Here is a 25,751-nt window from a genome sequence, read left to right as displayed (position 1 = left end):
TTTTGTCTTTGTAAGGAGCAGTAGAGTCCAGAACAGTCTGACAGGTTTAGTTAAAAAGGGAGACCAGCTCCTCTGTGTTAGAATCTGGATTAAAGGCAGTTAAAGAAGCAGCATTAAAAAGCTCAGAAAACTGACTGGTAGACAGAGAGTTAAAAACACGACAATGAATGGGTAAATTGCAATTAAAAGGTAGTTGGGATAAAATTACATTAAATAAAATTGCTTTATGGTCTAACACACAGATATCCTTAAACTCTAGTTTGACATGACTGAGACAGTGATGAATAACTAAATTGAGTGTGTGACCTTTAGAGTGTGTGGGTTCTTGTACAGTCTGTGTGAGATTAAAAGACTCCAGAATATCCATAAAATCAGTGACAAGAGACTGAGACGGGCAGCATGCATGTATGTTAAAATCACCTAAGAGGAGAATTTTGTCAAACTTTGAAATCCAGATGATATAATAAAACTTGTGGCGCTCAAAGGACCAAAAAAAATAAAAATAAAAATACTATAGGAACTACTTTCTTACTGCAGTTGAATCTATTGGAACTACTTTATTTTCTACTAGAAAGAGAGTAGTTCCTACATGAAACTGCTCACAACAAGGTCTGTGGATTATCCTGAGTAACCGGGTCAGGATTTCTGCAAAGAGACACTAGTTTACATGTATGCTTTGAGCACCATGAGCTGAGCATGATTCAGTCCCATTAAACTGGAGAGAAGGCAGACATCTCTACAGCTGATATCTCCAAAACTCTGAAACTCACACCAAAACTACAGATGGATAAACAGAACTACAGGCCAGAGGAAAGATATGTATTTTGGGGAAACTGTCCCTTTAAGCTCCTCTGTGTGTTTATAATGATCCAAAATCACTTGCAGTATACATATATGCATCTGATCATGTGATAATGAATGTGAATGTATAACGAAGAGTTCTGTAAAGCCTCTGGACATTTATGAACTCAAGTTTAGTAACATTCTTAGTAAATGCAGCCAAAGAAATGTGGGTATTTTGCGTACTTCATTTTACGACACTAACTGAACTCTCTGCCTTCATAGCTCCTGTGATTGCTGCTGTAGTGTCGTCTGTGGCACCTGTAACATATGCACATATTAAAAAAAACTGAATAATTAAAAAGAGAGTTAATTCTTTTGTCAAGAGATCAGGACAGGCCATTTTAATCATCTCCTAGTCTCCTGGCATTTTAGGCAGGTATTAGGCTTTGTTGAATTGCCCTGCATGTTAAGTTCTCATCCAATTTATGTTCTTTTGACATTTTCTGAAGGTTGACAAGGAGCAGGAACAATTCTCAGTGCATTATCTTGTTCATTTAATTAATGACCCCAACACCGAACGTTAACTTGAGTTGTTCTGGGAACATTGTGCATACATTGTTTAAAAAAAGCTTTCATCAAGGAAAAAGAAAAGACCTTGAGGGACAATGTTGATTACTTATGTCAAATGTTTTCTGCAAGAGGAGGATAAAGCGGTGGTAAACAACTGATTTGATGAATTAACTACTTCATCCCCACTGAAGTGAAAACAGAATATAAAGTGAAAGCATGCATTCAGAGGGAGTTTAACACCACAACAGCAACAAAAGATTTGCTGTCATGTGTGAAGGGAAGTGATTCAGGTAGGATCCACAGCAGCTACTGAAGCCAATGAAGCACGACATTTCAGGGCTTTGAAGAGAGGGAGAGTGTGTGCGTGTGTGTGTGTGTGTGTGTGTGTATGTGTGTTATATTTTCACTACTTAATAATTCAGAATTAATGATTTACTTTGTCAGGAGATTAAGACTCCTCACTAAGCGGGGCAGCTGCTGTCCCAGGGGGAGGAAGATTCAAACTCAACACTCAACGCAATGAAAAACTTTTATGCAGGCAGAATAACACTGCAATTGATTTTCTGATTTATAAATTAATTTCCAGCTCACGCTTTTTTCCTCATTCACTTTTAACAGCTCTGGGAACACGACTGCAGCACAGTCTCGTTTCTCTCTCTCTAAGGCTTTGCCTTTGTCTCACCACAGTCCAAATGATAGTAACATGGTTTTAGTCTCTGTGTTGACTAGTATCAGTCTAAACAGGAACCTTCTGATGAAACTTGACCTTGCCAGTAAATCTACTGACCACTAGGACTGCAACTAACCATTATTTTAATCACTGATTATTCTGTTAATTATTTCTCAATTAATCGATTATGAATCAATTAGTCATTTTGACAGTAAAATGACAGAAAATGCTGAAAATGCTGATCACTGTTCTCCAAAGCCCAAGCTGACATCCTTAAATGTCTTGTTTTGTCCAAAACACAAAAATATTGAGCTTACTCTCATAAGAGGACTAAAGAAATTAGAAAATATTCACATTTGTGAATTTGAAATGACAGAATTTGGACATTTAAAAGTCTCAAAATGATTAACAGATTATCAAAATAGTTAATTGATATAATAATTGATTAATTAATCACTGCAGCACTACTGAACACAGTGATTCGATTAGTGGAGTGGCAGAGCAAACCTATTGTTCATTTTGTGATTGAAGGTCGCGTTCAGTTCTTTAGTCCACAAGACACTACTGGAGTTTCACAGGAAAACAGTGCTGCAGAACCTGCCAAGCAATGGAAGTGAATGGTGACCAGTTTTCACGAGTGAAAAAGAAAAAAAAACTGGAAGAAAAAACATAAAATGCCTCCATACTTCTCACCTGGAGTAATCCAAGTTTCCTAAAGCCCCGACATACCATTTGCACACTGCAGATTCAGGGTAAAAACATGGTGTAAATAACATTTTTTTTTAAAGTAAACTTAGCATGTTGGGACTTTAGGAGACTTGGATTACTCCAGAGGAGCAGTATGGAGGCATTTTATGTTTTTATTCTGTTGGGGATTTTTTTACATTTGTTTTGTGAAGTAAAAAACTAAACCAGACCAGTATGAGGGTGAACAGATAATGACAGAATTTTTATTTTTGGGTGAACTATCCCTTTAAAGGTAACTTTTAGGGGTGTGTATCTCACTGACTGAGACCGATTCGATACATATCTCGATACACGTTCAACGATACGATATGTCTTATAAATCTTTAAATGGCCAACGATTCGGTTTGATACGATTCAGCTCTGTCACAATATGATGCAATACAACACAATGCAATGTGTCAGTCTTTACATTCTGATTGAACTAATTCTACATTTGTAGAAAAATCCTGATAGTTTTACTAAATGTAATAAAAGTAGAGACAGAGAGAAGGAGACATTACAGTGGTGTTAACATCTTATTGTAAATAAGATCCTGTAGACTAAATGAGAATCTGTGAACAAACTTTAAAACAGTTTAAAATATCAGTATTTCTGCAGTAAGATGATGTGCTGCCCTGTTTCATATGAAGAGTGCTGTGGTTTGGATCAGTGTGGACGAACAGTGATGCTCTGTGTTACCTGTTCTCACAGTGACATGACGTCTCTGTGGGTCAGACTCGTGTCTTTGTTCTCTGCTGTCGGACACGTTTTGTATAAATGATCTGCAGCAGTGTTTCTTATCTTTCTTATAAAACACAAACTTAGTCTACACTTGCACGTTATTAAAGTTTGGTGGTGCGACGTGGTACAATGTCACTTCTGTCGCTGTTTTCAGCGGCGTCTGTTTTAAGTAAATGAGGAGGAGACACAGGAGAGGGAGGAGGGAGGAATGGAGGAAAGTTAACAGTGGCAGCTCCCTGATGCCAAAAATTAAACGTATGCACATCCCAATGAGATGTATCGATACACTAGTGCTGCATCGATTTGTTTCTGATTCATGTTCAGCTTTTTACCGATGCAGGGCCGTCTGAACTGATGCACTCGTATCTAACACATTAAAGTCTGATGCGTCAGATGTATGAGTGAATCGTTACACCACTAGTAACTTTTGTCATTATTTCAGTGTTTATGCTGTTAATAGAAGTGTTGTAGTACGTTGTAGTTCATGTTGTCTGTGTATATAAGTTATATTCACAACAGCATAATGACTTTATCGGTATGATTCATGTTGGCTACCTAATAAGCTCCCCTGATACCAGAACTACCTGTTCACAGGGGCGGAAAACACTTCCATGGTAACAGTGAGCTCCATCAATCACCGTTACTGTTACATATTTTGGATTGTGGGTAATGTAGTACTTCTTCTCGACTTTGTGAATAAAATAGTTTTTTCTTAAAACAAGGTTGATATCATACAGACTTGTGTCGTCTACAGGAGGATAATCTCACTGCTCGTGGCAGGTCCACACTGGATGGTTATAAACATTAAGACTAATGATCTAAATCATCTATGCAGAACATGAATGGGATTTTCAGTTCTGGAAACTCACTTTTGAGTTCTGTATAGGCTGAACATTCAGGTTAGTGCTGACTGTTGCTTTCACCAGTTAAAATGACAAAGAGAGAGATCCTTTGGGAGGGTAAAGAGTACACCACTGTTCATCACTCCAACAGAGTGATGCGTCTCCTCTCTTGGTGATCACGTCACTTCAAGGTTCAGGAATCGGAAACCTCCCAGTTCAACTTTCATTCCTATCATTAATCAATAATTTAAGCTTATAATGTGTGCAAAGGTCAGTGGGATACATCGGATATTGTAATGAGCCGGATACATATTTAATCAACATTGCATTTCACCTGCTGCTATGTAAATATAAGCAGAGATAAGTCTTTGTTTTGCAAGTCAGAACTAAGTCTCAAGTCCGTAGTCAAGACAGTTATTTATGCAACTTGTGAGCCTTCAAGGATAAGAGGTTACAGATAATCAATTAATAAAGTCATCAAATTTGTGACTCGAGTCCAAGTCACATGACTTGAGTCCACAGCTCCTAATAGAGGTATTGGACAAGTTTCATGTTGAAAAGACTCAGCTGTTTCTGGAGCACTGTCACTTTTAGCAAACTTCAAACTGCACAAAGAGTGCATTTGTTGGGGACTATTTTCAGCAGCAGATTAATCCACATTTGGTGCTCTAGTGAGTATTTCTGGCAGCAGAATGGTGTGTGTGGGACTGAGTCAAAATAAACTCCAGAGTGTGTGTTCATGGTAATGAAGGAATATGTCAGCCAGTGCAGCAGTGTGGCTCAGAGGAAGAAGATATCAGACTGACACACACACAAACACACACACACACACACACACACACACACACACACACACACACACACACACACACACACACACACAATACTTTTTTTAGCAGTGTGAATACTTTCAAAATGTACAATGTACATATTACTGGTTATAATCATAGTTGCTTCAGAATATTACTGCCTGTGAAGAGTAATCTGTTACTGATTACACTATTTTTGCAATACTTTCACCAAAATAACTGACTGGCGTTGCAATGAAGGTAATATTGTTTCATATCGGGCGAGTCTATTGTAGTTCATTACAAATCCAGTGGTGGGTGATGTTGTGTAGCCTAATGAAGGCTCTCCTCCTCACCAGGTTTGCTGAGTGTGGACGTTGTAACAAGTCTAGTGATGGCCAATATTTCCCACATTAGTTTTATTACTTTGCTGTTTTATGTTCCAAATTGTAAATGGACTTTTTGTTATTGTTTGTAGAGTTGGGAGGGTTACTTTAAAAATGTATTCCTGTTAAAAAATGTAGCTAGTTACTTAATTCAAGTATCACTATACTAAAGCCTTACTTTATTACTCAGTGTTACTTTTGAAGTACTTCAGTACCAAGCTGGTGAATTTCTTTAGCCTTATATAATGTTTATTTATTGTATTTCCATTCTGTGTAGTTAACGTTAGCTGTTGGTCTGTGTAGGAAAAGTTAGCTGTTCTTCTGTGGTGCTAATGTTAGTGGCACTGCATATGGAAGTACATCATTCTTTATGTTAAATGTATTTTAAAATTGTAATCCTGCTAGTAATCCTGTTACATGCCTGCTTGTTATATGTTCATTCAGATGGTTTAGACGGTAGTTTATGTTGATAATTGTCATTTTTGTGTAGGTTTATAGTTTTATAGCATTTTACTGGCATGTTTTGACAACGTGACTCCTCCCACTTCCTTCTACTCCTGCTGCCCCCTGGTGGAAGTGGCACAGTGTGGATGAATTTGGGAGGTAATACCTTACTTGACAAAGTAAATGTAGTATTACAAAAATCTGTGATGTTTTATTACTGTTGCCATTATTTCTAACACTGCCTGTTAGTAGAACTCATCAGTTTCGTTCTTCACGTGAGATTTGCTGACAATAAGAGATGACCGTTCATCATTTACAGTTAAGAGTCAAAAATGAAAAGTTTGTTTTTAGATTTGACCTTCTGATGAGCAGAAATGGGACATCACAGTCAACAATCTTTTGATGTAACTTTACATCACTGTCACTCATCTACACTGGACACCATGTTGAATTTCCAGCTTCCTCATTAACATTTAAAGTCTTAAAAAATATCAATTCAAGTTGCAGCTTCTTTTGTTAATGGCTGAGGATTGGGATTAGTTTAATCAGTGCTGCAGCCCGGTGTTGTTGATGTTCACAGTTATTGATCACACGGTGATGGGCAGACGGGTGAGGAGCAGTTCGGATCAATACGAGGGATGCGATAGGCTCTCAGGCCTCTTCTTGTACCTGACCCCATGCTGGGTCTGTGCTCCGAACCCCCCGCAGGAGCATCGATCTCCCGTATGGAAAGAATGGAGGTAAAAGTCTAAGTTTCCCCCTCCTGTCTGCCTTCATCTACCTGCAGTCTGCTCTGTGACTGACTTCACAGTCAAAGGCAGGGTTTGAAATGGATCTGCTACAGAGAAGTTATGCAGATCTGCAAATAAACAACAACAACACTGTTCTCTTTTCTTTGACTCCTGTGGGATTGACATTGGCCTCGACAGACAGCAGAGCTCACTGTGCTCATTTATAGACTCTGAAAGTAAATTTCCCTGGTAATTCTCCTCATAAATACTTTAGAACATCTTTATAAACTTTAAAGCTTTGAACCAAACAAAACAACTTTGAGATGAATAATGAGCTCTTGACAATAGATTCAGTGGGAAAACAGATTGTGACAAACATAAAAAGATAATAAAAGGTTGAGTACACACTGTTTTAATGAATGAACTGCTTATCTACTGATATGCTCCGTCCATTTTAAACAGTAAAACTAAATCAGCAATGTCACCATATGTCTACCAGCAGAATATTTCAAACTGTGAGAGCGAAGGAACCAGCGGTGGATGTGTCGACCTTTGATAAAGAAACAACTATTTACATTTCAGCGGTGATTCAGAATTCAGATGACGGCCTTTAAACAACATTTTTTTATTGAAGACTGTGAAACTAACAGAGTTGGAGACTTGCTGTAACAGTTGGGGTTTTATTACCTCGCTCAAGGGCCGTGTGGTGATGAGGGAGACGCAAACTGCGCTGGTTGATTTCCCCTGACCCAATTCTCACCCATAAATCTCCGATTTCATAATAAACCCACAAAAAAATAAATACAATTAACAAGCTGTTTAATATTAGTTACATTATCAATAAAACATGACAATGTAATTTTTTCAACCAAGTTTCTGCTGTAACACACAGTAAACTACAGATGTTCAGTTAGTTTTAAAATAGTTAACATTAAGGCTGCAACTACCGATTATTTTCACTGTCAATTAATCGCCCGATTATTTTCTCAGTTAATTGGTTAATAGGTGCTCAATTTAAAATGAAAAAAAAAATAAAATATTCACATTTAAGAAACTGTAAATCAGTGAATTTTTGAAATAACTCAAACTGATTAATCGATAATTAAAATAGTTGGCGATTAATTTAATAATCGATGAATCAATTAATGAACTTGTTCAATACCATGTGTTTTCAACAACACAGTATCTGTATCTGTTAATTATGGTATCAAAACTACAGAAGATAATAATTTAACTTTCACTTTAGACTTCAGTCTTTACTGTCCTCACTGAAATCTGTCTTGCAGCAAAACCTGACAGTGTTCAGACACTTGTTGTGTCTGAACACTTGTGATGAGGTGATCTGTGTTTGCCTTCAGTTTTTCCTTTGTTTTGCCTCCAGTTAACACAGTGACGTAACCATGACGTCGGCACTAAAAGGGTCTGTGTGAGCTCCTAATAACTGTGGATTTGTGTTCCCAGCTTCGACACAGCAGGCTGCGTGAACTGATCAGGAGCGAGACTTATTTATTACAGCCAGCAATAGCAGCCAGAAGCTAAGAGACAGACAGCAAATGGAACAAACTGAAAGGTCAATTCCAAAATGGCCTCACAGCCCAGTGTTTGTTCTCCAGGGTTTTGTTAAGGTTGTATGTAGGCAGAGATTGGAGGGTCAGCACTGACTCACTAGGCGGACGGTCAAACCCGTTTTTAGCCACTGATGCACTGATGCAACACCTGACACAAGGAGAGCAGCAGATAAAACATCCTCTAAAATTAAACCCATATAATTATATTCATTAGCTTAAACAGCATATAATCACACTTACAGAGAATTTGGACAAATCATGCCCCACTAAAAAAAACAGGGATGCACCGATATCACTTTTTTTCAGACCGAGTACAAGTACAAGTATTTACATTTGGGTACTTGGCGATACCAAGTACCAATATGAGTACTTCATAATGGCATTAAAGTTCTTACAGTAACTTTTAAAATGTTTTATTTTCATTAGATGCTCACTTTCTAAATGTAACAAATCATTGTTGCTGTTTCCTGCTACAAGTGTAACCATAGTTACTGACATATTTAGGTTATTTGTAGTAAGTTACTTTACTGATTTTGTGTTCCTTATTAAGCTGTGCAGTTTACTGTACACGTGATATATTTCAGTACAATAATTTCACAACATTATTATGGACTTGCAGAATTAAGTTTACTATGATAAATGGTGTTATATGATAATTATTTCATTATCATTTACAGCATTTTAACTGTTATTTTAATTTAACATTTACATGTGTAGTATTTAAGTTTCTTCTTCATGTCTCTCTTGTCTAAGAGTTAATTAGTTCCTACCTGTCATTGTTTAGGGGGGACAGGTATGAGTGTGGTAACGTGTGCAACACTTTTGTTTACCTGCTGTGAACCTCAGAGAGTGAAGTTGGGTGTATTTTGCTGTCAGGCCGTTTTGGTGAAGAATAAGTGCACAGAGAGAAGTTGTAGCAGCTTATTACCAAGAAAGGGGCAGCTGTGTTTTTTATTGGACAGTGGCTGGCTGCAGTCTACAGCTGCACTGTGTGCATTTTTTTCAGTTTTACATGGATTTACATGTAATTTTACAGACAGTTTCCAATGTCGCTGCAGTCATTACTGGATGATGATGAGGACAGAGTCCATCGCTCATGATGATGGTGTGTACAGAAAAAGAGGGTAAGCATCAGCAAATGTTTTGAAGTCTGCATCGAGGCAGTTCTTTAGATGTTTACTTGTATCAAGCAGCTACTTTTCATGACGTGGTATCAGGTGTGGGGTATTGGAGTAGTTTTATGAGTGTGAGTATGAGGACAATATCGGTATTACATTCCTAAAAAAAAACCTTACAAAATTGTTCATACTGATAATCTAATTCCCATTTTTTTTGTGTGTGTGAAAATGTATTCTTTAATAATTTATATATATGAAATATTTGTAGTTTATGAAATGTTTTGTCTCACTTTTTTTTTTTATTTGTAAACTCCCTCTGTGCCAGAAAACAGCCTTGTACCCAGACAAGACTTCACAACTTCAAACACTTTAAAAATGTGCAAGTCGATTATTTTCTTGATTAATCAATAAATACTTTACTACTACTTTATACAATTATAAAATGTCAGAAAATGGTGAAAAATGTTGATCAGTGTTGATCAAGATGACATCCTCAAATGTCTTGCTTTGTCCACAAACCAAACATATTCAAATTATTTTTATAGAGGAGTAACAAAAAGCTGAAAATATTCATTTTTAAGAAGCTGGAATCAGAGAAATTGCACTTTTTTATCAAAAAATTACTCAAACTGATAAGAGTTGCTGATTGATTTAATAATGGATTATTTGAATAATTGCTGCAACTCTAGTTAAAAGCCCTCAAAATCTAAAACTAACAATACCTAATAACTTACACGGCTGTAAAAATGTGCTATTATAATTATCTTTGTTTTAAAATCAAATTTTTATTGGAAATGTTGCCCTTTAAAGTTGTGTCCCAGATTTCCATCAACTCATCAGATTTTTACAGAAACATGATTCTGTCTCACTTCCTTGTTTAAAAAATGTGGGTATACTGCTCAAACACCGGTAAACTTTCTATTTTTTGACAAGTTCATTAAATAATACTTCTATCAGATGTGTCTCAACATATCATGTCAACTCTGTAGTTCTTCTAAATCAAAGCTAAATAAGAATTATGGTTTAAAATGTGTATTTTGATAAACATTAAAAGAACTCTGAGACACTTTAAAAAATAAAATGGCTGCTCACCAAGGCTATGCTGTGAAATGAATAAAATTAACAGTTTGTCAACTCTGTAAGACTCTACATTAAATAAAAAATGTAGTCACTTGGAGGTTGGCCCATTACAAGGTTTAGTCCGTTTTGTCCCAGTTCATAAGAATGAGTGATAGACAAAGATGAAGAGTACATTTTCTGTCCAAAAGACATTTCTTCAAAAGGTAGGAGCAAACTTTTAGGAGTGCTGTCTGGTACTAGAAATCTCTATGCTAGAAAGTCTGTTAAAAAAAAAAAAAGCTGTCATCTGACAATGAAAAACAAACAGAGTGAAGAATTTTTAGGGTACAATTTTCCAGAATTTAATTTATTTTCTCTATTTTCTGAAAATATATAAATATTTCCAATGTTTTTCTCATTGGAACACAATAAGATGCAAAAAACTGTGTTCAATACTGCTGATCTACAACAATTTGGTGAGAATCTCTCAGTGAAAATGTTTTTATAGTACAGTACTCAGCTTCTAAACCTAGTGGGTATGAGTCAGTGGGCCAGAATAAGAGGAGTCTTGATTGAAGTCATTCCCTGATATAACAAAGGAGACAGACAGCGGTGCTGTAGAGGGAAAAAAAAGGCGGAGATGTTCCCACTTACACATCAAAGCGGAGGTTCTGCTTCTCTTCAAAGAAGAAATCAAGGACAAACTTCCTCACAAAGTCGGGGTTCAGCGTATTATCGATCACTTCTGTCCGACCGAACTGGAGGAGAGACGAGAGAGAGACAGAGAGGAAGAGACAGTCAACACAGAGGATGATCAATCAGTACATTTTGGTGACAGGGAAAAGACACAAGCGAGCTAACGCCTGCTGTTGTGTTGCTTCTTTTGTGGCTTTACAAGTTCTCATCCAGCAAACATTTGTAACAAAGTGACACGCTGTACGTCGTCTGTACAGGATTAAAGCAGAACTCAAACTAGATTTAAATGTCTGATACAGTTATCTCACTTGGAGTAAAAATGACCCAGTTACATTTATGCTCAGTCGCTCCACTTGTTGCAGAAGAGAAAATGTTTGGAAAATGGTTTTGAAAGCTTCTCATTGGTCATTGAATGCAGGGAGAGTTGCCACGGTTACTCAATTTTAAAACCCAGCGATTTACATAATAAATTCAATTATCTCATTATCCCCAGATAACAAATGATGGCTCTGCTGAGCTGATTAATCCTGATAATCTGCAGGGGGATGGAGGGAAAATTGATAAAGGCAGAGCTAGATATTACTCTTGATCAAAACAATTATTGCATAACGGTACAGTACCAGTTAAAAGTTTAGACACATATTACACATACTTTTATTATTTTTCTACATTATAGATAAATACTTAAGACAACACAACTATGAATTATGGAAATTGTGGAATTATGTAGCAAACAAAGCAAAATAAGTTTTATATTCTTATACAGCAAAAAGACTCATAGTTTTCTGTGCTTCAAATCAATCTTAAATAAATCTTTGATTGCAAGTGCACAGGACACTGTGTGAGTCTTTTTAAAATGTCGATTCATAGTATCCTCCTACAAACCTGTTGACCCACAAGTGTGCAAAAGTTTTTTTGCTCTTTGATGTTTCAAATTCTTCAAAGTAGTAGTAGTAGTTTGTACACTGTTGGTATCATCTGACCCATTTCTTAGAAAAACAATGAAAAAACAGTGAATGATCTAAACTTTTGACTCTCACAGACATATGAAAAACGTGTATAAAGAAATCAGAACAACTTTAATAGTAACAGCATAAGGTAAAATATAATACTATGTTAAACAGATGTCAATTGCAGTATACACACATTTTTTTTATTTGATTTTTGTACTTCCACCATGTTTTTTTGTGCACTGGGTGTTTTATTTTGAAAATCTACCGGTTTCTTTATTCCATTCCTGTGTCTGACTTCCCGCTTGCCTCAATCTGCTGGTTAGATTGAGGAAAATATTTTTTTAGGTTAAACTAAGTAGGCTAGTAGGGCTCAGATGGGAGATGCATGCAAGCGACAAATTCACTGTTACGCATGCTGCGTATGTTCAGTATGTCCAATACACAAAAAAACTTACAAAGTGTCAAGAAATTAATATTCTCACATTTATTTTCTTTTTTAAACAGAGAAATACAACCGTACACATTCTAAATTCAATTTTCTCTCTTAACTGAACTAAAATGAGCTTTATTGGTTTATTAAATCCTCAGAAAATTCACTTCATTCAAACTCAACAGCAAAACATGTAAAACTCACCAAAACCATCTTTGTTAGTTTGTCCACTCTTCAAACAATCACCTAATCTAGTTTGGTCAAATTAAATCCTTAATTCACCACGTGAAAAGATTGTAAAGAGTCTAAATCTGCAGATTGTTCCCCTCTCACTCCTCATCCAGCTCAGAGCGCTCATGGTCCAGTGAGTTGGTGTGTACTGTGTTGCTGGATGAGAGCGTGGCACGAAACAACAGCTGACACTTTGCAGACCATTACATTAGCAAATGACAAATACTGCCCTAAAAATCAGCCCAAAAAAGCGACTGCCAATTGATTCAGCCCATCGTCAATAGACGATATATTCGTGCAGTCGCCCAACCTTATTATATAGTGTTGAGGGACCACGGCTCCGGCACGTCACCAAGCCATGTTTCAGTTCTGCCCAAAAAATCCTGAACACAGAAAGTGTGAACAACAGTTTAATTTCACAATTCAGCACTACATAGTTCTGAGTCTTTTCACATATTTTCAGCAACTATGTTTTAACATATATAATGAGTTTACAAGAAAAACTCCCTTTTTTCTTTACACAAAGTTATGTGTGCAAGCAAACATTCTTTACATATGTGATGTAATTGAAGTACATTACATAAGTTAATTTACATACATAAGTTAAAATAAGTGAACATTGGCTTTTTGGCTTTACACAGGACACAAACTGCTGTCTCCTGGGTGACCGTCCATTCACTCCACCTCCTTCATAGGCTGCATTCCAAATCACGTACTTTTTCGTTTAGTACATACTGCAGCTGCCTTTAAAAAGTATGTACTGTTTCATGCACTATGCACACCACTACCACATACTACTTCCTTATAAGCTGATGCCCTGAACTTTGACCCTCCTGCTCACGTACCCATCACAAAGGACTGTGGGTCAGAATAGTCCAAAAAGCATGCTGCCTTGCATACTGCAAAATGGGACCAGGTACAGTAGGACATCCTGGTATTTTTGGTATACTATTGGGACATCTTTTTCTGGCACACTAAACAATCTGGTAATATGGGTACTGGAACACACAGTTTGTCTCGTCATCCTACTTCATCTGTCATGTTTGCCTCTATGACATCTGTGTGTAAAATGACTCACCATCTCTGCACAATGTCAGTCAGTCCAAAATAAATGGTGTGAAATAACACACAAAAAGCAAAAAAGGTGTTGTGATAACACAAAAAGACTTAAGATATTTCTGTTTTATTCATATGCCTTGGCTGACAGGACAGTAATTTGCCAGCATTTCCTGTCGTACTGTGATGAACATAAATAGCATCCTCTAAGTGAAGTGAATCTCCTGTTGATTGCTGTACAATCACACACTCATTCCTCCACTCACAAGACAATCCCATCATGCTCTCTGACAGGTGACAGTGATGAGCTATTGATCTGACAAAATACCTATAACTCCCTCCTCTGCTCCTGCACTCCTCTGTCAGTCAGCGTCCTGGCAGTGGAGAATCTTCTCCATCAGGTATTAATCCCTCTGGTTGGCTTTCATTCAGAGCTCAAAAGCTCATCAGCGGCTTTATGAGTTTAGATTCTCACAAGAGACAAAGTCATGTTGTTGACAGACGGCATCAAAAAGTGACTCACTCACTAAAGCCGTCACTAATTTACTAAGCAGCATGTTTAATCATGGTGTGTCCATACTGAGATCTGTTTTTTGTTGTATATTACAGGGCACAGATGAGTTTAACATGATAATTATTATAAGTGTCTGATTGTACAGTTTGAAATGACCACATCTATGTGATGATAAAAGCCAGTCAAAAGGATAATGAATGGTTTGCACTTCATCCCACAGTGTGATTGCCTGATAAAAGCATTGTCAACTCATTACACTCTATTTTTTATCCATTTTTTTTCTTACCATCTTACCATGGCAACAGCAGCACATGTAGATGCTGTAGCTCCTTCAAATTTCACCATTCACCACATTTGTTATTTTAATGTTATTTTTTCAGTGACTCATCCATGACAGAAGGACTGGAAAGGGAACAGTGGGGTATGAATTAAAGAGTAGCAGGTCTCAAGATGACCAACAAGGCACACAGCATCTTTCAACCACCTAGACAGATCAACCGGAGGAGTGGAAGAGAGCAGGGACAAGCGCCATGCTAACCCTGCTGCACTTGCCTAATGCAGATGAAACGGGACTCCACTGCATCCCAGGTCAAGCTCTTGCACTTGATGGGTAAACCATACACCAAGCTGATCTGACCAAGCTGGTCTTTGGATCAAGGTTGCTTGGTGCTCGACGAAGTCAAAGTTGATGGGAAATGTTTCGCACTTTTTATGTGAAGATGTCGACTATATTATCATCACTATGTTTTTGAAACTTGAACATGATAGTGGTTACATGTTGGAATTAAATTCAGTGACTGGGGGCAACTTAATCAGCTATATGCCAAAACATGAACCTTCTGAATAGCCACAACTTCTACTGGGACTGCAGACTCCAACCTATAAACAGACAACATCAAGTGTAAATTATTCAGAATTTCAGCATTTGAGCTTGAGCTGCAGTGGCCTGGTAGCTCAGTTGGTAGAACGTTCACCCCATGTACTGAAGCTGTCAGTCCTCTGTAGTGGCCGTGGATTCAACTCCCACCTATGGCCCTTAGCTGCCTGTCATTCTCCCACTCTCTCTCCCTCTTTCCTGTCAGATCTTCAGCTGTCCTATAATTAAAACTTGCATGTTATGATATTTAAAGCATTTTTTTTTTTGCAATGAAATTGCAGAAGCAAGTAAAAATCACAAGAAAAGTTGGGTTTTTGTTTTTTGGTCTAATCCATTAAAAATCAAAGGCAACTTGTTCCAGTGAGAATAAAATTGCACTAAATTCTAAATATCCTAAGTAACCTCACCAAAAAGGCTCAGGATTACAAAAATTCTAACAAAATATGTTTTATTTGTAAATGAAGAACCTGCTCAAGCCCTACGTTTGGTCAAATATGCAAAAATGTTGCAGTGACTGGACAAAATTGTAAGGTTGTGCAAAACTCAAGGGGATTGGTTGATTTTGCATTAATTATTGTGATCACAACATCACGACTTCCTGAAGGGACTACTGTTGCCTGGTTTCTTGTAATTTTCAAAATAAATAACAATGTTTAAATTGAGAAGTTTGGACTTACTGTCCCATTTACTGTTTCCTTATTAGGTTTACATAGTTAGGTGAACCCAGGACACTCGCTTACAAGACCATTAAACTTTTATCTTAAAGAAAACTGAGACCATACTATACAAAACACTTTGCAAATTTCCACTGGTGCATCTGGCAGCTGTGGTAGCATTGCAGTAGGTGCTTCACCATCTGCTGCCTGGCGGGGTTCTGCACTATACTGGGTGACCTCCTCTTTTTTGTGCAAAAAACATAGACAAACTAGGGCTGGGGCGGTATGACAAAATTTTCATATCACGTTTTTTTTTAAACTCATATCAGTTTCACGGTATTTTTTTTTTATCAATTTCATGCAACAGTGTTCTTACCCACATTTTCTTCTAATGAGAACAAAATTACTGCAGTTGATTGGCTTTAAATAGCCCATTTTACTGTCATAAGGATTGTATCCTGTTTTTTTTTATGTCAGGACACAGGTAAAAGCATGACCCCTTCAAAGTATGGTTACCATCACATGGCAGGGACGACTATACAATTAAACGTCCCCACCCACATATTCCGGACGTTGTATATGAAAAATTGATATCATAACAAAAATAAAGACCGGTTTTCAGTACGAACCAGTATACCGCACAGGCCTAAGACAAACTATCATTAGTATTTGTCTACATCTTTAAACACGTTCAGTCCCAGTGTGCCTTTATGACGCAGCTGGAATGCTTTGTATTTGACTTGGAACTCAATATCGACTCCTGCTTAAGTTGCTGGATGAACAAAAATACATAGAATCAAAAAGACTCTGGGGATGTTAAGAAGAATTATGACTTAATGTATGCAATATGTCAACTCGTGGGATCTCTGGTTGTCTGGATGTCATGCTTTGTTATTTTTTAACTTAATGTTAAGCTGAGGCAGTCACTGTCAGTTTAACAGTGAAAATGCTGCTGTTGTCTCTGAAAGGGAGGGAAACATAAATCTGTTTTAATGCTTCAGAGGCATTTTACTGTTGTAATCCCAGTAAACCATATCTTAATACTATGCAGATATGACATGTACTTGTATGTTAATGGCAGGCTGAAATAGTATCAGACACCCACAGACTGTGTTGTTCAGTACAGACACAGGGAAAGCCTCCTCCCCCTCTACAGCATAGCGGCAGTGGGGCAGGCCGGAGCGGTGGGTTGCTGTCGTGGACTGAAACTCAAAAGACGTCTTGCCACCGCCGCTCTGCTGACAGCTGCCAAAACACCCAGCGGTGGCACCCGTAACCCTGCTGATCCTTAAACAGAGCCCTTTGTTTCATATTCACTTGTTAAGTGTTTTGCCTGGCTTCACAGAGGAAGAGCCCTGACATGCATCAAGGGACGGGACGGAGAGAGGCTCATCGAATTCCCACTGGACTTGAGAGCCTGGAGGAGGAGGGTGGAGGGGGGGGCAAACCTCTTGGCTCACTGTTGCATCACCATCTCTTGATCCAGCTGTGACAGAAACGTACTGGAAGACCATACTGCACGGTGCCCATAAATAATCATACAAAACATGTACTCCTGCTGGGAGTATTTTTACAGGTATGGTTTAAAAAATCTATCACTATTTTGTTTTGGTTTTGTTGTTCTCCATCTTTACAAAAAGGAGCAAGAGACAATAAATGAAGTCCTAAAGCAAAAATAAACACAGATTGGATTTGATTATTTTATTACTTTGTGTCCTGATTAGATCTTGCATTAGAATAAACTCCAATAGTCCCCATTAGGATAAATGAGCTCTTGTACTGAAAAAAACAAACACAAAACAGCAAAGAAAAATACCCTGGATATGACAACACATTCTCATCCCCATGTCGTAAAGGTAACCTTTAGTGGCTATATGAGACACGGCCCCCCAAAAGAGGAGAATGAATGATGAAACTACTAAGTCAGAAAAGATCATGTTTTTTTCTACTTTGTATATTTACACCCCCAGGTGCAAATACTGCTTTTGGCTACTGACACCTGGATGCTAACAGATTCTGCATTGATGTCTGAACTGCATTTACATACATTCACCGGCCACTTCATTAGGTACACAAATATCTAATCAACCAATCACACGGCAGCAACTCAATGCATTTGCTCATGTAGACATGGTCAAGACAAGTTCAAACTGAGCATCAGAATGAGGAAGAAAGGCGATTTAAGTGACTTTGAACGTGGCATGGTTGTTGGAGTCAGACAGGCTGGTCTGAGTATTTCAGAAACTGCTGATCTACTGGGATTTTCACACACAACCATCTCTAGAGTTTACAGAGAATGATCTGAAAAAGAGGAAATATCCAGTGAGCAGCAGTTCTCTGAAAATGCCTTGTTGATGCCAGAGGTCAGAGGAGGAGAACGGCCAGACTGGTTCAAGATGGTAGAAAGGCAACAGAAACTCAAATAACCACTGGTTACAACCAAGGTGTGCAGAAGACCATCTCTGAACCTTGAAGCAGATGGACTACAGCAGCAGAAGACCACACCGGGTGTCACTCCTGTCAGCTAAGAACAGGAAACTGAGGCTACGATTCACACGGGCTCACCAACATTGGACAACAGAAGATTGAAAAACGTTGCCTGGTCTGATGAGTCTCGATTTCTGCTGCAACATTCAGATGGTAGGGTCAGAATTTGGAGTAAACAACATGAAAGCATGGATCCATCCTGCCTTGTATCAACAGTTCAGGCTGCTGCTGGTGGTGTGATGGTGTGGGGGATATTTTCTTGACACACTTTGGGCCCCTTAGTACCAACTGAGCATCATTTAAACACCACAGTCTACCTGAGTATTGTTGCTGACCATGTCCATCTCTTTATAACCACAGTATATCCATCTTCTGATGGATACTTCCAGCAGGAAAACACAACATGTCACAAAGCTCAGATCATCTCAAACTGGTTTCTTGAACATGACAGTGAGTTCACTGTACTCCAGTGGCCTCCACAGTCACCAGATCTCAATCCAACAGAGAACCTTTGTGATGTGATGGAACAGGAGATTCACATCATGGATGTGCAGCCGACAAATCTGCAGCAACTGCAGTTCTGAAAGCAAAAGGAGGTCCAACCTGGAAAGGTGTACCTAATAAAGTAACCAGTGAGTGTACATGTCAATTCCTGCACATGTGACTTACTGGGATGTTAAACTGGAACCAAGCCATCGTTAAGTTTATTAGCAACACCTGTGCTTTTCCTGCTGTGATTACATCTGCAATGACTAGTCAATTTATTAATTACTTTTCAACTATCAAATTAAATTATTCACTAACTATTTTGATAATCAACTTACTGTTTTGAGTAATTTCTGTAAGAAAAATGTCCAAATTGTCTTACTTCAGCCTCTAAACTCTAAACAGACTCTATTTTTTGGTGTCTTTACTCCTCTTTGACAGTAAAAGACATTTGAGGACATCATCTTGGGAATCAATCATCTTGAATCAATAAAATGATGGCTATATTAATCAATAATATGAGTAATCATTGCCCAAGCTGTGACAAGTCAAAATGTCTACCTTTTCAGTTTGAACCAATTACAGAGAAGAAGTGAAAAATGAAAATATATGCTTTGCAGAGTGCAAAACACAGGTTTAGTTTCTGCATGTTTGTGTTCCATCAACATGACCCCACTTCTCTTAGTAAGGACAGAATCCCAGACGTGTCCACACAGCCAGTCCAGTCCAGGCCGAGCTGTTCTGATGGGAAGAAGGCCGGTGTTTTTGAGGGCCTCTGATGCATGACATAGTTTTAAATGCAATTTAAAATTTTCATAAAAATATGATGAGATCCTCTCAGGCTGCATATAGCCACATTAACTTCCATTAATAGACAGCCAAAGTCATGATGTCATGTCTGGGCTAGTCTATGTCCTACTAGCTTCTGCAACGCCATGAAATCTCTCATTCAGCATTCCTTTAATCAGCCTGTCTGAAGGAATGAAGACAGTTCCTGAGGTTTGCCTTTCATATTCTAAAACACTGACTTGAGACACTGAAGTCTTTGTGATTTTAACAAAGTTAAACAATTAATTTACTTTTTCTGTTAGCAATGAAAAACTCTAAGCGTGGGCACTTGCATCATTGTGACTTAATTTTGTCTGTATCCATTATAATGACCAACACCCTGTTCTAAAGTCATGTGTCAACTTTCCAGCTGTAATCTCTGCTGTGTCAAAACCTCTGGACCAGCTCTGTCCTGCCTTGATATCAGGACAGGCTACTTGCTTCTTTTGTCATGATATTTAACCCACGCATTGGAATTGTGAAAATTGTTGTTTGTTAAAGCCTGCCAAAAAACATAAATATTGAATGAACAACAATATTAGATTTGTTTTTCACAAAACTTCTGTCCTCTTCTGAACATATTAATTGAGCCAAATGGCAAACTGAAGAAAGTCTCTCTTCCAAGAACGGATTTTGTTTTTTGTTTTTTTGCTGGTTATTAGCATAGCTACAAACATTAATGGGATTTTGAATTTGGTTATCTGCAACAAAACCCGAAAGTTCTGGTTTCACTCAAGCGAAATAAAGTTATTACATCACTAACAAACATTCAAAGCTCTGTTTGGTGCCAGACTTTGGTGCCAGTTCTATCAAAGCTTATGCCTATAATCATCTTTGGATAGACCTACTGTTTGGAGACCAACAGCAAGTAAACAAATATGCATATTTGGAAAAAAATCAGTCAGTATGTTATTCTCTGAAGTGTGTTATTTCATTTTTTAGAAGCGTATCTTTAGAGGTATCATATGATTTGTTAATGACAACCCCGCCTTCTTTTTCAGTTTCTTTGGTTTCATTTCGGATCTTTCACACATTGATGGCATGGTGCAAAAACCACTGACCATATAAACTCATTTCAAAAGGAAAATGAAAAATGCTGAACTGCACGTGAGAAGGAAACCGGCCATTTTCCATGCTGTTGACAGTATTCCTGCACAGGGTCATGTGTGACTGGAGCGTATCTTAGCAATGTAGAGTTCCCAGCTCTCATAATATGCATATCTAATATGAAACTGGAGCAACCAAAGGAAATTCAGGGCCCAGGATTTACAGACAGCACCCTCTTTCTTTGCAGCAACAGTGATATCCAAACTGAGCAGTCTGTGGTTTTTACCTCCAGGCAGCAATGTGTGGTTTATAAAAGGAGCTATGCTGAAGAGAAGTTCTTATGCTGAGGCCAGTACAGTCAGGTTTGATCTGTGCAAGGCAAGTGGAGCTTCTTTAAGCAAAAGGGATATCTACAGTTAGCACAGATCTGTTCAGTAAGGCAGGAGGGGCATAGCAGAGGCTAATGAACAGGCCTGTGGCCTTTGTCAGATCTAGGACCATTCAATAGGAAGACCCCTGATAGATCATTCAGTAAAGAGGAATATAAGAGCTGCAGGGGATTGTCTCTGCTACTATTCTCCTTTCCTTCCTATACAAACCGTCTGGCACTGTGGGAATTCTGAGTTTTTAAAGAATAAAGAGTCAGTAGCCTGTTTCAGGAGTAGTACACCAAACTGTCCTGTTAAATGCACTGCGCAACCTTGCTAATACAAGTCCTGCTACACTTTTTGTTCTGGCCCTGCACAGATGGGTATAAAAAAAAACCTAAATATGGCATTGCGGCTCAGCCTTGAATACAATTTTGCCCAACAGCCACTCACAGTATTGAAGCAAAAAAGTCCCCTCCAGCCCAAAAAGCAGGTCAGTTATGACTCTTTTAATTAAGATGTTTTTATATTTGTAATTTTATAGTTGTAAAACTTTCCTGGACTTTGTGACATCATCATAATACCATGGACAATGCAGAAACTCACAGGCGGGGGCAGCAGGAGGAACACTTCTGCATATCTTCAGTGGGCTGCATACTGCGGAGGTAAACCTGGAAGGTATAAAACATTTTGATGTGTGTGCCAGGTGAGCAGTTCTTATTGGACTGAATAGGCGCCATCTTTGTGTGTGGTCTGCAGGCCTTAATAGTACATCCATGGTTCTGAACGGTGAGAAAAGGGCAGGAAATCCTCAATAATGTGAAGTTTTACCAGCAGGAAGGAGGTTTGGTACTAGCTTTACAAAATTCTGTTAAACAAATCCTTGTGATATGAGGAGTATGTCATTTTTTTGTTATACTTCATTCCTGAATGTTGCTGATGTAGTTGTGGAGCAGTCTGCTGTTAAATGTCTGTCTTTAAAGGGACAGTTCATAAGAAAATCAAAAATACATGTTTTTCCTCTGGCCTGTGGTGCTATTTATTGATCTAGATGATGTTGCTGTTAGTTAGTTAGAAATGTCTTTTGTTGTGATTGTATTTGTCACAGACACAAAGGAGATTTCATTACTTCTTGGCATACAACAGCCAGAGAGAGAGTGACAGGACACAACTTCTTAAAGTCTTGCTTTCACATGGTGGTTGCCAGGTTTGGTATCATTGTGCCTGCACAGACAAAAAAAACCTGTGCAGAAATACTGGGTGGATGAATAAACTGTCCTTTGTCAAGGAATACTTTTAGCACACAACAACAAACTATCGGACTAAACAAAAAAGATGTGTTGATTATTTAGGTAATGGCACTGGCCAGATTAGCTGTTTCCAGCTGCCTCTAGTCTTTATGCTAGGCTAGCCTAACAACATCCTGTGGACAGCTCTGTTCTGTAACACATGTATAAACATAAGATTGATCTTTTAATTTCCTGTTTTTTTTCCCAGGGCTTTTTAAATGTTTATGTAATAAGTGGACTGAACTGAGCAGGATGGTCCATCTAGTGTGTTGACTTTTTCTTTGGCTTGGCCTCCCTTCTTCTCAAGAACATTACAAATTTGTAAATTTAACAGAAGCGGTGCGACAAAGAGGGCTTTGGCACTGGAGGGCTTTGCTGGCATTTTTTTATAGTGAAATTATAAAGAAGAAATATTCTAGTCTGTCATGCTAACAGCCAAAAACACAGCAAAAAGCAATGTAGGAAAACACCCAGTCACATCATTATTCACATGGGAGCACTGTCAAAAGAAGACTTGTACAAGTTTTAATTGCTACAAAGGCTAGACAACTGTAACACTTCGATATCTGCGTAATGTGCTACCACACAGTTCAGACACACAAAGGAAGAAAAGGCTCCTTCCCCACTCTGAAAAATACAAATTCAAACAGAAGGCAGCTGTGAGGTCAGAATAATAAATCTCACTGTTGTTGTGTTTCTCAGCTGCTACTGTTATTACATTGCTGGCCTTGTGACTTGTGTTGTGGTTCTGTGGAGCTGAAGAGCTTGTATGAAGTGCTTTTTACACACATTTACTACTGTGTTCTTTGTTCCTGTCTCTGAAGTGGTTTTCATAATGAAAAGCTATTACTGAAACATTGATAATATGAAGATAGAAATGCAGAGTCTGTCAAATTTCTCACTGTCTAACACCATCACTGTCAAGCCCAAGTCATCAAGGACACAACATTTAAGTCCACACAAATGTTCAGGACTGTCAAAGTGACACCAAACCTTATGTTCACTTGACACGAACACTCATCCCAGATTGTGTGAGATTTTTTTATGCTAAGTCAACAAGTTTGATTTTTTTAATTCATTTGACTAAAATTTCAAAAGCTAATGTTAGGGCGAGGCAATACATTGATTTTATATTGTATCATGATATGAGACTAGGTAATGTGATAGATTTTGGATGTTGTTATACGGCATAAATGTTGTCTGTTCCTGATTTTAAAGGCCACATACAGTAAAGTGATGTCATATTCTTAACTGTGCCTATTTGCCTTTACCTGCTTAGTCATTATATCCATTTTACTGGTAAAAAAAATCTCATTGTATTAATATTTTGTGAAAACAACAATAGTCATCCCTTCAATATTTTTGCAATATCAAGGTATCTGGTCAAAAATATCGAGATTTTTACTAATTTTATCACCTCAGCCACTTCCACCTCTTCTAGCACACGACACATCATCAGTCACAACCTACATAATCGATAATGATCAATACTGACCAATATGAAACTTCACTATTATGATTTTTCATCTATATTGCCCAAGCCTAGTTAATACAGCCTAATTAGCAACACCTATATTACACAGCCTGTAGTTTGATAGTTTACTGAATTAAAAAATAGTTGTAAAAATATGTACTCAGTGCTTTATGTTCATATGATGTAGTCAAGTTCTTGTTTAATAAATCAAATAATTTGTGTTAATACACCACAACACATTATTACAATAAGAGGTTGGTTTTTCACATAACTGCAGCAATTCCCTGTGTTTTTAACAACTTATTCTCTTCCTGTTAGGGCTGCACCGTTATTTGATTTTATCAGAATTGAAATATGGCTTTCTGTAACTTTAAAATTGCAGGAGGTGCAATACTTGTTAAAAGCAAAATGTGTGTAAAAAAATTGAAAGTAATGAATGTGGTGAGGCAGGTTCCTGCAAAACAACATGCTTTCCAATCAAAATAAGAATAATGGTGTATAAACTATCATTAAAAATCATTCAGCCTGACTTCTTGTACTCACAATTTAATAAAAATGAGTCAAAGCAACAGTTATTCTTAAGAGCGCAGGTGTAGAATATTAGCAGACATCCCAGCATGCATTGCCTGATAGCTGAAATTCTCTTGAGAGCCTTCTATTTTAATAAATTGAAGAAAACATGTATGATGGAAACTTGCTGTTTTGCTCATTTTCACAGAAATGAAACATGGTGAACCATGACAAAGGCACTGCAAGGTTTAAGAAAAACATCATAAGCCGCTTCTTAACAACACATTTACACTACATGAGATTTTTTTTCCTATTCTGATGTTTCATTTGTTCAAAATCAGATTTTATCTATTTATTTATGTCTCTAAATATGGAAATATTTCTTTAATGCATTCTCGAAACAGACATATAAAATAAACAAATAAACATTGGATACGAAAAGATATTATGCAGTTGACTAAATAGTTGATATGTAGTTGATTAAATCCCTGCAGCCGTGGAAAAGTAAGAGGAAAGATGTTTTACACCATCATTAATCTTAAAGGAAAGAGGAGCCCCACTGCACACAGTGATCTGATGCAGGTACCTGGATCTCACTGTGAGTAACCAACACCCAGCTGCTGCAGAGTAATCAACAAAAATACTTAGCGCCCGTAGACATGTCCCCATTGTCCTTGCTCGCTACTGAGTTGCGTCACGTTCAATCAAATGTGACGCAACCCCAGTAGTAGTGGAGCGTCTCCTGATTTCAGAGGACCCGTTCTCTCTGCAGCTGGTGATGAGGAAAGTGAAGCTCGAGGGTTTCCGGCACAAGACAATGCATTAAACTGTGTGTGTGTGTGTGTGTGTGTGTGTGTGTGTGTGTGTGTGTGTGTGTGTGTGTGTGTGTGTGTGTGTGTGTGCGTGCCTCCCAGCAGCATCGTACTGTGAGCAGGAAAACAGCCGGGCAGCATTGAGGCAATCAGGGCAGCTTTTCTCTCTCGTTCACTGTGCTGCATCTTAAATGAACTGTCTACAAGGAGACAGTAGACAGAGAGAAAGGAGGACAGAGGGAGGGAGAGGGAGTTTGTCCCAACAGAGCACGCATCCACAAAATTCATGTAACACCCCACAATGTGGACACAGAATGTCAGTTGAAATGGGGATAGGATCATTATTGTTGTTATTCCCCAGAAGTTGTTGAAAAAGTAGGTTAGCATGGCTGTGTGCCTCCTGGGGGAGCAGGTTAGGCTGGCAGTCAGGCGCTGTCAGAAATGAGCTAATGAAGCAAGAGAGAGCGAGAGAGAAAGAGGCAGCAGAGTCTGGTGGAAACACTTCAGTCTGTAAAATATTAGAGCAAAATAACTTATTACTCTCCAGGGCCAGACTGAGCGTTCCAAGCACCCTCCACTCCAAATATACAACATCTGGTTAAAGATTCAGG

General features: G+C 38.1%; 1 protein-coding gene across 1 annotated transcript in view; it reads right to left on the bottom strand.

The window, feature by feature from the left end:
- Positions 1-25,751, bottom strand: part of LOC146331061 (copine-9-like) — a 295,949-nt gene that overhangs the window by 197,745 nt on the left and 72,453 nt on the right. Inside the window, exon 4 of the mRNA XM_084726649.1 lies at positions 11,081-11,184. Within this exon, the coding sequence (XP_084582775.1) occupies positions 11,081-11,184 (104 nt within the window). The remainder of the gene's footprint in view (positions 1-11,080; positions 11,185-25,751) is intronic.

This window comes from Lutjanus erythropterus, chromosome 2 (genome assembly GCF_056507025.1).
Source record: "Lutjanus erythropterus isolate fLutEry1 chromosome 2, fLutEry1.hap2, whole genome shotgun sequence".
Lineage (NCBI taxonomy): Eukaryota > Metazoa > Chordata > Actinopteri > Lutjaniformes > Lutjanidae > Lutjanus > Lutjanus erythropterus.
The sequence above is the reverse complement of the archived record's forward strand: the minus strand, read 5'-3'. Positions and strand labels throughout refer to the sequence as shown.